The sequence below is a fragment of the Lemur catta genome, chromosome 15 (assembly GCF_020740605.2).
Source record: "Lemur catta isolate mLemCat1 chromosome 15, mLemCat1.pri, whole genome shotgun sequence".
Lineage (NCBI taxonomy): Eukaryota > Metazoa > Chordata > Mammalia > Primates > Lemuridae > Lemur > Lemur catta.
Genome location: NC_059142.1, coordinates 48,426,527 through 48,443,847, shown reverse-complemented (window position 1 = coordinate 48,443,847; position 17,321 = coordinate 48,426,527). Strand labels below are relative to the sequence as shown.

The window sequence follows — 17,321 nt, the reverse complement described above, 5'->3', positions numbered from 1 at the left end:
AGTGTTACTTCTGAGTACTACTAATAATAGGAACAAATACAGTGTCAAGCACAAAATAGAGACTTAAAACTGTGTGGAAGGAAAGAAGGAGGGAGGTAGGGAGAGAAGGAAGGAAGGAAGGAAGGCAAGGAGGAAAGAAAAGATGGAAGGAAGGAAAGAAGGAAGGAAGAAGAACATGTATGCTATTTTTGAAATGTCTCGGGCACTTGAGGCTCTCTATGTGCAATTTTCTTAGATTTCCATAAACCAAGAATTGTCATAACATTTTTGCCTCGCAATTCCAAAACTTTCGTACCAGTAGGAGCTTGTGTGGGTGAGCATGTTTGTTGCTTCAAAGCATAGTCTATCAAAACCAAACCAAATACACACAAATATTTAATTTTTTCCTTGAAGGGAATGATTGACCTACAAAATTTCCATTGTAAAATTTAAAAAATAAATTTCATAGTAATGTGTTAAGATTATGACTCTATATGTCTATGAAAATATTATGCTTACAAATAGTTGATTTTCACTAAGTTGATTTTAATATTGTTTTCAATGACATATGGCAAATTGGTTCAAAGGAAGTAGCTGGAAGGAGGCTAGGAGAAGTAGGTGATGGTATATATTATTAATATTAAATTTTAAAGGTTTTACATATTCTAATTTTAAGATGTTATGAGGTTAAGAAAATATGTTTGTCTCACCAAACTTACACATTATCATAAATGTTTTCAAGATAATATTTATGTAGAATTCAAGGGTAAAAATCAAAAGCCAAAGTGGAGGTTACCATCATGAATTAGAAGATAGGAGAGAGAAAGAGGAGAGAGAGAGACAGAGACAGAGACAGAAGAAAGAGAACTTTTTTTAAGCCAAGTAAGTTTATTTAAAGATATATGAAATTTCCTTCAAAGTCATCATATCAGAAGGTTGCTTACTTAATACAACTCCACTTTCTTGGTATAGTACATTTTATAACACCTCCTGAATCATTTTGAGCCAAATCAGAACCATAACAATTAAACAACCAAACCATCTCATTACATGTTCTTTATAGTCACACATTGGTTGTTTTGTACAACATGATATTTGCAATCTTAATTACCCTTCTTTGTCACTTAAATGTGATTTTTATTTATTCTAGATGTTCTGAAAGTAAAATTTAACCAAAAAATTACAAAAATTTGCCACAATTAAGATACCCAAATGATGTGCTCTGAAAATGATTCCCAATAAGGTGTTGTAAAAATATTGAAATCCATGGTTACATCCCTGAAAAAATATTTAATCTACCACATGAAGATTTCCATATGTAAAGAACAAGAACTATATACCTGCACAGTGCCTAATAGGTCCTACTCAATAATTGGCAGTTGTTATTGTATATGAATTTTTTATACCCCCAACTCAGTTATTTTTCTTAGCTTTAAGGCAAAATAAATATACCACCATACCCCCATTTTCCAAACCATCATCTGTTAAAGACAAAATCCATATAGAAAACTTGAGTGCCCAGCACCATATTATAATTCCTCACCAAATATTTGATTGAATTGAATGAAGTTTTCTAGAACTCAAACCCCTTAACAGCCTCAATCTGTCAGAATATAATCTCAAACCTGAAATAAAAAAGATCTCTGAAAATGAGTATAGTGAATATAAAACCCTTACATTCAAACCATATTTTTTGTGTCTCATCTGGACCTTCTGACCTGCCTATTATTTGGATATTAATCATACAGGATTATCTGATAATCCGTATTATATATGATATGATGTATGATATGATTTATGCATGCTATATTATATCATATATGATACAATAATCTGTACCATAATGGATTGATCTAATTTCATTGACAGAGCCTATCAGAAGCAAAAACCTGAAGAGTACTAGGGCATCTCTGGCAGTGGACAAAATAGTCACTGACACTTTGATGATAAATAAGACAAACTTAAAAGCACATTCCACCAGCAAGTGTTGTACATATTAGCTTGAGTCACATGAGGAAATATTAAAAAATACATATCATCCTTTGAATAAGGCAGAGAATTATATAATGTTTTAGAACATCATTCTTCCAAAACAATGAATGCCCTAGAGGCAACAAACTTCAGTTATTTGGAGACAGCCACTTATGTGTAATTATTCACCATTATTATTTTCACTATTTAGTAATACTCAATGTGCCAAACCTGGCTCACCTTGCTTAAACTCTTCCGTTTCACAATTTTCTTAACTGTCCCACTTCCCCCTTTCCCTCAACCATTCTACTTTTCTAGCTTCCGAAGCAAGATGACTGGCACCCCCAGTTTGCACAGAACTATCCCAGTTTTAGCACTGAAAGTTCTGCACCCCAGAAAACCACTCAGTCCCAGGCAAATCAGGACAGTTGGACACCCTATTGCAGAGCCAGGTACTCCGATAGTCTTATTCCACCTGTGCCTTGCAGGGACTACCTTGTAATTAGATACTATTTTTTAAGTCATTATAACAGCCTTCTTGTAGCGACTCTAAGCATTGGGCCACTAGGGTCCTTGATCTGAAATATTTTGGAAAAAGGCTCTGAGGTCTTGAAATAAGCAAATCATGAACTTGGTTCTTTATTTCACTTCAAGTACATAGAACTAGCCGGCCTTCCTTTATTTATTTATTTATTTGTTTATTTATTCATTCATTCAAATCGGAGAAAACAAATCTAATTGATTTAATCAATTTTACCAGCTCTAAAATGGACATTTCTAGAAAGAAATTCATTTTATTCTGTGTAGGTATTAGCTGGGGAGTTGCTGCTTAAGAAGGCTAGAGCTTGGAGGTCTTGCTTACCAGGCACTCAAAAGAGTACACAAGTAGAAGGACTTAAACTCTACCCCTGCCTTTTCTTTTTGTGTATATATTGAATTAAAAAAAATACAGGTGGGGCCTGTACAGCATTGGACACACTGCCTGGCGTTACCATTACAGATCTTGTTTAACTGTCCCAATCACCAAGAGGATCTTGTTACACGTTTGGATGCCTACCCTGGGCAGAAGGCAGAGAATGGTTGTGGTAGGATGTTTACAGTTTGGTTAGTAATAGAGCTTTGTGGTTTTGCCTGGAGACAGGCCTAAACAATTCCTAGTTAATTGAAATTAATCTGAAGTTTGAAATGTACCCAAATCCCACAACCAATGTTTGTAATTATTCTATCCCTTTTGAGTTCCCTCTCTCTAAACAGTACATGAGAAATTGAGGGACATGTTATGAATGAGGCAAGAATCCTGTGCTAATTATCCTGTGCAGGCCAAAAGGATGTATTTGCATCACTGAGGAGGATAAAAACTGAGAAGCAGAAAGGTTTTTGATTAAATGGTGAACCTGTTACCTTTTGGAAAATACCTCCAAAAGGAAAGCATCAGAGAGTAGTGACAAAAAGCACAGCCTATCGCTGAACAGCCTCAGTTTAAATCTCAGCACTCATACCTACTAGCTGTGTGTACTTGGACAAGGAGCTTAACCTCTCTGGGCCTTAGTTTCCACATTTCTTAAATGATGAGAACAATAGAGCCTATTCCACAGGGTTGCTGTTAAGATTAAATTATTTAATATTTATAAAGAACTAAGAACTGTGTTTGAAACTTAATAAATGCCATGAGTATTTGTTGAAGAAAAAATAATAAGGAGCAACCTATATTTCAGAATGCAGATTTTCTCAGTATTTCCAACCTTGAAAAACAGTTATTTCAAATTTGCTAGAGAAAGTGGCATTTTCTTTGAGACCATTTATCCTTGGTAACTTTGTGTCTTGAAACAATATATAGCTTATCGGATTAAACAAGGTTTGGAGGCAGATAAAACCTGAATTCACATGCTACTTCACTGATTCATTAGCTTTAAAATTTAAACTCAGTTTTTTCATGTATTACAGGGGTCAACAAACTATAGGCCACTAGCCAAATCTGGCCCACTGCCTATAGTTGTAAATAAGGTTTTATTGAAACACAGCTATACCATTTGATTTCACATTGTCTATGACTGCTTTTGTGTTATTAGAGTGGAATTGCTTACTTGATACAAAAACTCTCTGGTCCATAAAGCCAAAAATATTTACTATCTGGCCCTTTATGGAACCTGTTTGTCAAGTTCTGATCTATAAAACTGGAATAATAATATCCTGATTTGGTTTTTTGAGAATGAGATAAAATAATATGTAAGGTAAGAACCTAAAACATAATTGAGACTCAATAAAGAGTAACTGCATAGTATTATCATTAAACAAAATCAAAATCTAAACTTTATTATATTTTTGTTAGTTTTCTTTGCTCACTTTTGGTCTTTTCTATCCTTTCATTACCTAGGCCGTTCTTTCCAAAAACAAAATATGAGCTTGACTTCCTCTAACTTGGATTAAACTAATCTGCCACCCTACTGCACCTGTCTGTTTAGGCAATTTCTATGGCTCTATTCATCCAACCTATCTGGGTTTATGTTCTATTGTTTGGGAACATTTGCTTTATATCTCAGTGTTTCTATAGTAGTCATACAGAAAGCCCAAAGATTCTGGCACCAACTTGTTTTCAATTTTTAGATTTTTATTTAGAAATAATAAAATAAGACATAATATATAAAAATATGTACAATCCATGGTTTGTGCAGTACAACAGGAAGACTTTAGATACAAAAAGACGGCAAATGGGAAAATAATAACTATCACGATTCTCAAAGGCCAGGATTGTTCAACTCGCCAGAGCCTAGAGCTAAAACCCAACATTATTAGAAAAGAGATTCTAGTTTGCTGAGGGTTGAGGATGGGGAGGTGTTTATGCAACACTTTTTTTTTCACCTTAACATTATCAGACACAGAGGGAAAAAGAACTCACTCTACTTCTTAGGACAAGCTTTTTGCCTTTACTGAGTGGCTTATCATAAAATACAAACTGACATTTATTATTTGCAAAGGGAACATGAATTGAGGGACAGAGCTCATCAAATAAACATCAAGATTTGGGATAGGAGTATATAGGGAAGAAAGGAAGTGAAGGGAAGAAAGAATGCATTAATAGAATAAAAACAAACTTTCTTTAGGAATTTGGAAATGACAACAGTGCTATAGTGACATCCTTAAAATGTCTGATTCAAGTATACTCTTAGAGGGATAGAAAACTATTCCTTTCTGAATATTCAAAATAGAATTCACTTTGTCTACATTTTATTTAAAAATAGGATAACCAGGAATCTACGGCTCCCCCCAAAAATATAGTGCCCATCCAGATACGGGCAAAAATTCTGTAAAAGGGAATAAATTCTAGGTAAATTCAACAGGGATTTGCTTGCAATAGAGAAGCAACACGCATCTGGGAATTTCCCCCAGATATTCATGGTGAGTCCCTTCCATCTGCATTCTAATTACATGTGTACACTAGTTAAGGAGACCCAGTCAATGAGGACAAATATTTTGAAGGTAAAATGCAGCAGTAAGTGTCGTGCATTACCTGTGTCTTGGCTCTTGACAAAAAAAAAAAAAATTGCCATTTAAAGCTTGGAAAATGCTAATAACTAGAAAAAGCTTTCGAATGAACAGTCCATGCTGAAATAAATAACAGAAGAACATAGCAATACGAACCTTATAAGGCTGGTAAATATTTGCTAAAACCATGCTAACCGGTAGCATATAGGTACTAGCTCTCAGAAATCGCTGCACTGAAATTATACTTTCTATGGCAATTTTTTTTCCTTTACAGATTTCTATTTACATTTGGCTTTAAATATGAAAATATCTGATAAACTTTATAAAATGTACACTTTAAAAACATAGCTTCTGCAAAATTTTCTTGAAAAAAAAAAAACAAACAAACCTGTGCACCAGAAATTTTAGATTTTTTTCTTTTTCAGAAATAAGTTGAAAGATTTCTCTCCCTCTTTCTTGCCCCCAGACCCTCCCCCTTTCATACGTCTCAAGTCTTTTTAAGTGGTAGCACTGTGTGTTTGGGGGGAGCCTTTTTTGTGGTCACCCCCATTCTTCACTGCATCTTCATTTAATTTACGTATCACTGAATACTCTTTGGTTTGATTATTTTCCTTTGCAAAACATCATAATAGCAGCAGCTGAAGCCCTCAATGTCCTCTCAACTGTCACGACCAAATTGTGGTCTCTTCTAAACGTTCTCTTGTTCACTCAATCCCCAATTCCTTTAACTCTTTAAACAACTTCCCAAACCTGCCTTTAAATTTGGATTTAAAATAACATCCACTTGCTTAACATCTCTTTCTCGGTTTCAATGAAAATACCACCACGGTTTGCAAACTCATCAAATTTGAAGGCTGAAATTAGCAGAAACTGTCATATTTTTGCAGGCACTGCATTCGGATATGGCTATTCAAGAACCAGAGACCATCACAAACATCAGATTACAAAATACATGATTCTAGAACAAGTTGTTTTTTAATGGCATACAGGGATATAATACCATAAAAGAGTTGATTTTGAGACTCCAATTAAAGTCAGTAACCCCAGAATTCACAAATAGGGAAGTTTAAACCAAAAAAGAGCTACATTGTTGAGCTAGAGCAGGCAAAAAAAACAAAATTTCTAGCAAGGCAGACAGCCAGGCAGGAGAGGCTTCTAGAAAAGAACGTGTCCCTCCTTAGTAACCTGCTCTAGGGCTCCACAGGAAACAATGATCAGCTCACATTTAATTAAGTGTATGCACACAAAAAGGGAAAATAACCCTTTTAGACCATTAGCTCCTTTATTTGTGATTATGATAATTCTGATGGCTCTCTTTGACCCTAAAATACTGAGGCACTTTCACTCCTACCCTCTGCCATGAAAAAGGCAACTTTCCTCTCCCTCCTGAATACTTTATCTGAAGTGCTGCATCAAAGTGGCTTGTCCACACCTCTTTGCTTCCCCACTAAAGCATCTGCTGCCCTCTCTGACACTGTAGCACTAGCTCCAGACTGATGAGAAGAACAAACCTGGAGGCCAGGTGTGGCATCTTTTCTAAGGTGAGCTGGAAATGTCCTGATAGACAAGGCAATGCATTCAGCAGCAATGGTTTAAACCTATTTATCTTTCACGCTGGATGGCTCAGTTCTGAGGATGCCAGGATGCTAACAAGATTCAATGAAGATCTTATCTTATGGAATAAAATTTGGAATGTGCAAAAAGGAAAAGCCCAGAATACTCAAAGAGCACATCACCATCTCTCACTGGCCAGCACTACCTTGCAGGAAAGAAAAGACATTGATATTTTGTGTGCTTGTGAATTTTACTTCTCCTTTATTCTTCTTCCTCTTCAATTAAGAAAGTTACATGAAAGAACAAAATTTAAAAAGTACTACACTTACTAGACTCTGTGTGTATGATGCTGTATTTTCTGAATAAGGTGCAAAAAGAACCGGTGGTTCAAGGTCTTGCTGAGGTTCAAAGTTATTGTCTCTTGATTTCAAGGCAGCCCATGGGGCTTTGTTTCCTTTTTAGTATAAGCTTCACTGTGCAAAAATATGCATTATCTTTGGTATTTATTTTAGGTAGTCTAACAATTTGAGATAACCCATTAACATCATGGAAGAAAAAAAAAAAAAACCCAACAACCCGGAGGCTACCATTTGGCTAGTGTTACATAATGCCCTTATGTAACCAAAGAGAGAGAAAAAAATCAATTCTAGCAAACAAATTACTGGCCTCAAAAAATCAGGCTCTCGTGTTGGCAGTTAATAGCCAAATACTTGCCACTTTGAAGCGCATCATGAACTTTCAACAAAGTTCAACACTGACTTTAAAGTTACACAAAATATAAAAAAAAAACTACACTGCAACAAAAATACAATTTGTGTTCATGTAGTTAGCAGCTTTTCAAAAATTAAGGCAGAGTCTTGCCTTTGTTATGCCATTAAAAACATTCTTGTTCCCTAAAGAGAAGCATTCTGGATAAGTCAAATACCCAACCAAGGCTTGCCTGCAAGTTCAAGTTTTGTAAAAACATAAAACAAAACATAAAAATCCATAACTTATTCTACAACATGTATGTGCCATCAGGTCACACAGAGGCATGATTAGTGCTTTACTTTAACCATCGCGCTTACAGTCTTCCTTTGAAACCATTGTGCTTGCCTCAGTTTCCTTGTGGCCGCTTGCTCTGACCCCACCTCTTCACCAGTACCGTCGTCTGTAGAACTGTTTTGGGCCTCTGACCAACAGACTGTTGTCAAGTGAACATTCCAGAGAAGGAATCAGTCAGTCATATCTCCGACTCTCGCCGTAAGGGCCTGGGCTCTAGAGGTACACTTGCCTGGTTGTGAAGGTTTATGTCAGGGGGTGTGTCTGTGCTAGTGCTTTCTGGAACTCCGTTTTCACTGTCATCTTCCTCTTTGCTTGTGAGGGCAACTTCATTTTCATAGCAAAATGAATTAGCATTTGAGAGGATGTATTTCTTTTCTGCTAAGTCTCTGGCACTACAAAGTGGGGTGTTGGGTACTTCATAAGTTTTGTGGAACCTGGAATAGTCCACTTTATAGTAGTGCTTCTCTTCAAAGAGTACAGGCTCGTAGCGGTGGCCCCAAAGGATTTCGTTCGCTAGGTAAGAACTACGGCACTGCGTGGTCATGGCTGTAGCTTCCACCATGCCCTCCAGTATTACCACAATTTCAAAGTCTGCATTGTCAATGTCCTGTTTACTCAAATCATATAAAGGACTGTCTTCATCTATTTCATGGACTATAGTGATTGGGGACACCAGAAATATACGGTCAATGCCACTGTCAAACCCAACATTGATGTCTATTTGATCCAGGGGGATATACTCCCCTTCAGAAGTAATTCTGGATTTGAGGAGCTGTGCTCGAACGTGAGCTTCCACCAAGTGGCTTTTTCGAAGATTGCCCACTCGCCACATCAAACATAGCTTGCCATCTCTCATGGCAATGACAGCGTTGTGACTGAAGACAAGAGTCTCGTTTCTCTTCTTGGGCTTTGCCATCTTCGCCATGACTGCACCAATGATAAAGGCATCGATGATGCAGCCCACAATGGACTGGAACACCACCATGAACACCGCAATGGGGCACTCATCCGTGACACACCTGAAGCCATAGCCTATGGTCGTCTGGGTCTCAATGGAGAAAAGGAAGGCGGCCGTGAAGCTGTTAACCTCAGACACACAAGCTTTGCTCTCTTTGGATGCATCTAGATCCCCATGGAGCAGCGCTATCAACCAAAACACACAGCCAAAAAACAGCCATGAAAGAACAAAAGCCAGGCAGAAGATAACCAGCATCCACCGCCAGCGAATGTCCACACATGTTGTAAAGATGTCTGCGAGGTACCGTTGTCCCTTCTCACCCACATTGATGAACTGAACGTTACAGTGGCCATCTTTCTTCACAAAGCGGCTCCGACACTGCTGTCGAGTATGGACTTTACTCTTCCCGTTCCCAAAGCCATTTGCAACTGCCATGGTGGCCAGCTTCATGCCGTCTTCTTCTGAAGAGACAATGCTATAGCGGTTGGTTCGCACACTGCCCATCGCTTCTGCTGGGGACTCCAGTGCTTCTGCTTTGGAAAACAGTCTGAGTTTTTGCAAAACCCTTTGGAGAAACAGTTTTGAATGTTCGGTGAGGACACACACACAAAAAAAAAAAAAAAAATGAAGAGAGATGAATGTCTCCAGGAGCCTTGGAGTTCTACCAAGGTCTGTCTACTGACATGCAGAGTTACCTTAGTAACTCACTTGACATCCAGGGAACATGTCCTGCAAGAAAAGAGAGAGCATTTGTTACAAAAGAAGTCATTCTTAAAGAATTCCGCTGTCTAAGGCAACATATCCTGACAAAAACACATAATCAGATATAGATAAATATACTTCACATTGAATTACAGGGTTTTTCATTTTTGAATTCTAAAAATTCTTTTTAATTTTATTTAAAAGCATAAAGTCATTAAACATAAAAAAGTTGTCTCCGGTAGTTGTTCAACCAAAATTTCAGGTCCCTTTTCCCTTCTTTTTCTTTTTTTTTTTTTTTTACCACCAATCTAGAATATTCTGGTTTTCAGGTCTACCTCTCCCTTCTCTTATTCTCCTCTTTTGCCTTCCCTACTTGCTAGGATTCCAGGTTACTAACCAGAAGAAAGTCTTTCTGGTTTCAAGGTTTGTTACAAAGCTTTTAGAACTAGGACATGTCTAGAGAACTTTTCACATGAATGCAGCATTGACACTAATTGAGTTGCACATGCTCTGTGGGAGAATATTAGAGCCCTGATGACAAGGTTGAAACCAGAAGACACAGGCTATTTTGTTTAAATGGTATAACTGAGCTTATAATCATCTAAAATGGCCCCCAGTTTCTGGATACTGTTTGGGCTTGTTCCATCACTTCTCACAATTTAAGTGGTCACTATCCAGAAATACCTGATAACATCTCTATTAGTGCGAGTGATTCTGACTTGAAGATGAAGCAGGTTTGCTCTGGGGAATAGAGAGTGATTCTGTTGCTTAGCAATAAGAGTCCTGAAATTCTCCTGAGATGGGGCTGCCATATGTAATGACGGCTAGAAAGTAAGCATCATTATGTCAAAGGACCAGGTCTTTAGTGGATTGAGAGAAGGCAGGAACTCATTTCATGTGAGTCCAATGCTGTGTTCTCCCAAACAGAGACAACTCTGTAAGGGCAGATCATAAATGCCAATCCACTCACTTTCACTTTGAGTGCTGCTGTTCGCCATAGGTTCCTATGAAGAAGGCACTCACCTTTACCTAATGTGAACAAATAGTAGTTTTCAGTTTTCTCCTATTGCCTCATTCTCCCCTAGGTAAAAACTATCTGTTCGCTTTAACTTTCCATCTTCCCTCCAAAGAAAGTATTTTTTTTCCTTAACTAACAAAAGCCTAAGAGAAACTCTAAGGTGTTTTCTTTACCAAATGCATATTAACAAAACTAATATAGCCTAGAACTAAAAGATAAAAATGACTCTCAACTTTTCAAACAAACAAATGAATCTCCTGTATTTAAGGGAGGAAATGATCAACACATGGAAAGGATCAGAAATTTTTTGAAGCCTTTATAGTGAAGACTCCACTTTTTCTTTCCCCGCTAAAGCCATTAAGATTAAGCAGTTAACAGAACCAATTTCAGACAAGCCAGCTGCAAACAAAACAAACCTTTTATCTTGTGTTTGTTTGTACATCTCCTTAAAAAGAGGTAAGGTGCATTGTCTTTGAAAATGCCTTGTTACAGCCTTTTGACTTCTTCCTCTTTATCCAAGTTATTATGCAAGAATGTGCCCCAACACATTTTTCCTGAGATTAGTCATCTATGAAAATTGCAATGTGTGTTACATTTTGGCAGCTTTTGACACCTAAATGATGCCCGATTTAAAAGTGCCTTTGAATTACTTTATAAAAAGAAGTTACTGTGCCTTCCTAACCTTCTGCCTGCTTCAATGTTTTGTCTGCTTCCCTGTGAAGTTTGCACTTGGACAAAAGAAACAAGAATCCTTTTCCTCAGGGTTCTAGATCCTGGACATGGAAAACATTTTTTTTACACAATTAATTCAGCTTAGTTAGCTCACATGAAATTGACAATCATTTCTAGACAGAGATAGCAACGACATCAAATACAGGTATACTTTCAAAAGAAAGGGGGGAGTGGGAGGAAGAACTTCATTTAAAGAGTGTTTTGTATCCTTGAGCTCTGACTTCAGAACCTTATATTTTAAGCTGACACCAAGAAATTCCCTTTTCATGATTCAAAACAATCCTTCCATCTGGGTTACCATTAGGGGCCACGAGTAGACAGTCTCGAATTTCTTCTGACTTCTTTCTGCACTCTTTCCAAATTAAAACATAACAACCATATGAAATCTAAAGACTGAATTATGACTTTCCAAAAATCTTGACCCCAGGACATTTGTTTGAATTCCACAAATCACACAATACTAGCTTCTTATGAATAGCTTTCCGTATTTAGAACCTTGAAAACAGCCTGTATTGAGTGACTATTATTGTCTTATTTCCATTGCTAATGACAGAATTTGTTCCACATGTGGAGCATCATTTAGAAATTTTACCATTTCTTCCTGGAAAGAGAAAAAGAAGAAATTTTTTTTTTTGGCAAAATGGAAACTTTTGTCACTTCAAATAGATATGCCCCAAAACAGATTTATATGTATATATGTGTGCACACATATTGTGTATAGTCAGACTTTTGTGGAGCTGATTACATGGCAAAAGTCTAGAACCTGTCAAAGTCTAATAGGGTAACTGTCTTTTAATATCTCACTGTAAAGACTGCCTTGACTGTTAACCTGCCCACATGCCTGAGTGACTTTAACCAAGCAGAAAACTTCCTTGCCTGCTCCTCTCTCACTAGAAATCAATTTGTGAGCACCTGGGGAAAGCTTTCATTAAAAAAATAGGACTTTCACATGACTTTATTTCAAGCATATACACAAAATAATGTTTTGAGAAACAATTCAGACTAAATGAGAACACTGATTTGACTTCATGATGGATATAGCTCCAGAGAATTGATATTTGATTTGATGAACAATGTATAAATTCCCCTTTCAGCCAAAATATTTAGGGTCCTGGATATAAATTTAATGGACACAAATAATCATTTTACCCAGACCATAACCAATGATGTAGAAAGTATTTCTGGGAAATTGAGAGGCTACATGTGGTGCTGTTCATGTTAAGACTATTTATAGGCTGAGCCAAAATTAAGCATAAGCAATGGAAAAAAATAGTTCAGCGCTTCAATCTTAGGTAGATGTTAAAGGAGAGAGAGCTATGGATAAATTCAAGGTCAAGGAGATCACGTGATACAAATGGGGGATCCAATTTGCTCTCACTATATGGGAAATATTTCCAATACGGTTTATAAATAACCAAAAAAATAAAACCCTGAAGAATAAATGAGAGCAAATGTGCCCCATAGTATGGTCATGGTATGTAGTGAATATGAAAGTTTCTAAGGGTAGGAAATAAAGATAGAAAAAGAAGACGTCCTGGGCCGAGAGAGAGGTCTGCTAATGAGGGTTTAGAGTAGCTATTCCCCAGCTGACGCCATCTAGACCAGCCTGAGTGTGCTCTGGGCACATGTTGCTATGTGAGCACAACTGCTAGCAAAGCAACCTCTTAGAAGCTCAGTAAACAGAAGGGAGGGGGAGGGGAAAGTGGGGAGCGGAGGGGGGTACCCATTTATGTGAGCACTGTCTTTAACAATTTATACTCAACACAATGCATGTAGCATTGCTCAGCATTTGTATATGCTGAAAAATATACATGTTTGGTAAACAAAAATATTCACTTAAAAAACAACTTAAAACAGTCAAGATCTGCTCAGGTACAGTTGTGGTCCATCTTTCAGTCTACTCAAAAGTCATACAAGGACTTTATAGCAAACCAGAGATTCTATAACTGGAGAGTCTAAAGAATGTCGAAAGACTATGTCCTTTAAAAAAGAAAGAAAAGCCAAATTCACAAGCATTTACAACAAATATTCCTTATGGATACCAATAACATTAAAAAAAAAAGTACCACCAAAATATGAGGGGGAAGGGCAGAAAGCAAAGTAAAATGACCTTGACTCCAGCTCTTACCCCTTCCACCACCCTTGAAGTAACACGTCTTACTCCTTCTGAGCACCACGGTTTTTACAGATAACGGCAAATATACAGAAAACACTTGGAAGTGAGCAGGAAACAGCTAACAAGTGTAAAGGTAACGTACAGCATACATACAACAGTGGTTAGCAAGAGGAAATGTGACTATTATTAATGCAAAAAGAAAACAAATTGTAAAAGGCAATATGCATTCTTTGCATACCCAAAACAGGTTTTCAAATAACGCCTTATTTCCTAACAGGTAAATTTTGAGTTCATGAAAATCCCCAGGATTCACAGCCTTATCCTAGTTACCATCCTACTAATATCCTTCCTTAGACACAGACATTAAACTGCCCATTTCCTATCTCTATTTTTTTCAACTGTCATGATGAATCCATGTTATGATGCAATCGTTTTACAGAATCAAGTCGTTTAGATCATTTTGCTTCCCTAAAACCACACAGTTTTCAAGCTAGGTGTTAACACCATTATTACTAAGCATATCAAATTACTTAGGGGACAGTGATGTGAAAGTTTTGCATTCTTCAGGCTCTAATCCAACTCGGGCTCCCACTCTCTTCCCCCAGGAAAGCAACTTTGAGAAGCTCACTCTGTTTGGAGCTCGAAGCTATGACCAAAAAAAAAAAAAGAAAGAAAGAAAGAAAGAAAGAAAAGACGCCAAGGATCAAGAATAGTGCTGAGTCCCAAGTCCCAGGGTTTGCCAAGGTTTAAGACCAGGGCTCAAGAGGCTCCCCCACCTCCAACCACGGTTTTTTCCCCTTAGAGTGAGAATCGAACACAGACTTTGTTGCCCTTGCCTCCAAACCCAGTATCTCGCTACAGCTGGTGCACTGGAAGTTATGAGCACAAACAGATGCTGCAGAGAAATCTGTTTCTATTGCTCAACTGTTCCAAGCATGTCTCAGTATTTTTAGCTCTGGGGATGTTCTGGTGCGCACACAAACTATATGGGCATGATCTGGGACTCCGGATCGTGGGTGAGCAGTGTGACAGCTGAGCACCTCTGGAGCAGCGGGACAGGGTAGGGTAGGGGACAGCGGCCCCAGTCCACTCCCCAGGACACACAGGCAGCGAGAGAGAGGAAGGGAAGAAAACATAGCAGCCCTTACCTGTTGCTGGCGCAGGAGCATGGGGACATGGAGTGGAAGTGGGGGTTACAGAGGCATGTAAGATCCAGTAGTTTGTAAAAGCGAGTGAGCCAAAGCAAGCCAGAATTCCCAAGACCCAGCTTGCCGGCGCCGGGAAGGCTGCGCGCTGGCCAGGGTTCCAGTGCGCTCTGCAATATCCTGGGCTCTTTTGAGGCGGTCCACATGCGATACCGGCCTTCCTGGCTCCGCCCCCTGCCGCCGCCGGCCAATCGCAGCGCGCCTGGGCGCGCGGCCGGCCCCGGGAGCCCGGGCGGGGAGGGGAGGATGCTGCACCCGCGGTCCGCCGCGTCGCCAGCGCGGGGAACCTGCCGCCGCTTCCTCCCCCTCCGCCCTCCGAGCCTGCTCCGGGAGTCGGGCCCGGGCTGGGGAGGAGGAAGTGGCGGCCCAGCTGGGACAGCAGCAGGTGGGAAGCTCCGCGGCCGGGCTTTTGCAGCAGCCTAATTGCAGCTTGGCCTTGGGCAAAGCTTCCTTCCCTTCTCCAAGCCCCACACTTCCCGGTTTCTCTCCGCGGTGGCTGCTGTGCTGTGCGTGCTCCTCGAAGGGCCTGCGACGTGCCAGTGGCGGGGCGCGGCGCTAGCCGCCAGGAGGACCTCACGGCAGCCCGGGCGCGTCGCCCTGTCCCCCAGCTCCCTCCCTCCCAGGCCCCAGCCCCTCAACCCCCCCCCCCCCCACACACACACACGGAACCTGCTGAGCGCGGAGAAGCAGCTAATTCAGTGGGGAAAGCGACCCAGACGGGCGCGCACAAACCCCCAGGATTCAGACGCGCACGAGTGTGATCACTGCATAACTGCCTGGCTATGCCTTCTCCCGTCTGGTCGCGAATTACTTACAAAGCGCCTAGACCTCTCTGAAGGGTGAACGACTCGTTCTCTCTCGCCTTGTCCGCCCTCAATCTCTTTCTCCACCACCGCTTGGCACGCTCTGCTGATCTAAAATCGGAACAATTAGAGAGTAATGAATTTTCTGGAACAGCAACTCCTACAGACACTCAGATCTGCCCTCGCTTCAGCGCCTCCCAGCCCTCATTTCCAACAACCAGGCAAGAGCATGTAGACCCTTAAAATTCAGCCTCAGTGTTAACTGGGTCCGGATCCTGGAACTTCACAAATTAATCCATGTGTGTGTGTGTAAATCTGAGAGTAAGTGCATATTATTTCTGAGTACTTTGCTGTCATAACGAAGGTTTGCTCCTAAAGGACACGATATATTTAGGAGTGTTTTCCTTCCACTGATTTTTTTTTTTTTTGATGTTTATTTCCTTAAGGGATCAAATGTGTCTTTCGTGCAGTTTGTTTAAACCTCTCGAGGCCTCCTTGAGTCGCCAAACTACTTCAACAACTAGATAATATTCTGAACGGCACTGCCGGACTGAATTTTTATGTGTAGGAGACATGAAACTGACAATTCAAGGAAAGGAAGGTTCTGCGCGGGGACCCACCTCCTAGCTTCATATCCTCACGTGGCCCCTAGGAGGTGCTGGTGAAATATGCTTGCTTAGATTTTGCAGATATGTACTTAATCCTGGGTTACCAAGTGTGCGTCTTTTCTTAGCACTGAGCAAGACATTTAAATTAAAAGGGTGTGGAATAGGTCATGCACGCGGTGCGACTGTTCTGCTAGCCAAATGGTGTTGCTGTTCCATTTCATTTGTTGAAATTATACAGTACACCAAGCTTTGTTACCAACTCTGTTGTGTATGTGGGAATAATGCCTCACTCAAGGGAGGTCTACTTTAACATTTATTAAGTCATGCATTACTTATAAACAGCTTGAATTAACTCTGTAAAATGGATATATGTATGAGAACTCAGGCTGTAGACCAGAGCTAAAAGAAACTGAACATAGACAAATTAACTGTATATTAGCCAAAGGATAGAGAATGAGTTAACAGCTCACTCCACTTTAATAAGCTTCTTCTGAAATGTGCTTCCTCCTGGATTTATCCACAGAAATAAATCAGAGATCTAATTAATCCCTTAAAACATGCTAAGCCTAAATGGAAAAAGGAAATTAATCACTTATATATTTTCTCTTCTTTGTTATGATTCAATTGGTGCATCTGTACATGGCTAAGAATTTTCCAAATCATGTGAACTCAGAGAGGCAACACATTTTTTTTCCTAGGTAATAAGCTCTATTTGAAATTCAGTAACCCAGAAAGGCTTGCTATTTTTTCTGAAACTTGGATGGCAATTGTTTTACTTTAATATTCTACTCTAAATAAAATGAATACACTACAGGCCAAGATAGTATCATACGATAGGAAAATCTTTGAAGAAATGAATGCAAAGTTGTACCATAATGGTTGGCTGTATAAATTTAGCTACAGGGGTAGGGGGTACATCATAAATGTGTCCCAGTATCTCTCATCAACTATTAACATCACGTTCACCACCACCCCCTCCTCCTGGGGACTGAAAGATGTGCACCAAAGTTTATTTCTTGAAGGAGGCAGTTTGAGAAAAGTTAATGATTTTAATAAGCAGCTTCTCAATCTGAATAGAATCTCTACTTTAATTATTTTAGCTAAATAAGGAAATATGAAAGATTAAATTTTGTAACTGAAACTTTGTA

General features: G+C 39.3%; 1 protein-coding gene across 3 annotated transcripts; it reads right to left on the bottom strand.

Annotated features, from left to right (window-relative positions):
* Positions 1-4,537: 4,537 nt before the first annotated feature.
* On the bottom strand, positions 4,538-15,822 carry KCNJ2 (potassium inwardly rectifying channel subfamily J member 2). Of its 3 annotated transcripts, none has more exons than XM_045525151.1 (2): positions 15,578-15,822; positions 4,538-9,718 (listed from the first exon to the last, which is right to left on the bottom strand). In XM_045525151.1, exon 2 carries the CDS (start codon positions 9,491-9,493, stop codon positions 8,210-8,212), a length of 1,284 nt encoding a protein of 427 aa, XP_045381107.1. In that variant the 5' UTR covers positions 9,494-9,718; positions 15,578-15,822; the 3' UTR covers positions 4,538-8,209. The 3 variants fall into 3 exon arrangements, with proteins under 3 accessions (XP_045381107.1, XP_045381106.1, XP_045381108.1); XM_045525150.1 differs by lacking the exon at positions 15,578-15,822 and adding an exon at positions 14,706-14,884; XM_045525152.1 differs by lacking the exon at positions 15,578-15,822 and adding an exon at positions 11,126-11,214.
* Positions 15,823-17,321: the final 1,499 nt, after the last annotated feature.

Coding starts and splice junctions, on each gene's coding strand:
- KCNJ2 (XM_045525151.1), bottom strand. CDS start 9,493: ATGGGCAGTGTGCGAACCAACCGCTATAGCATTGTCTCTTCAGAAGAA.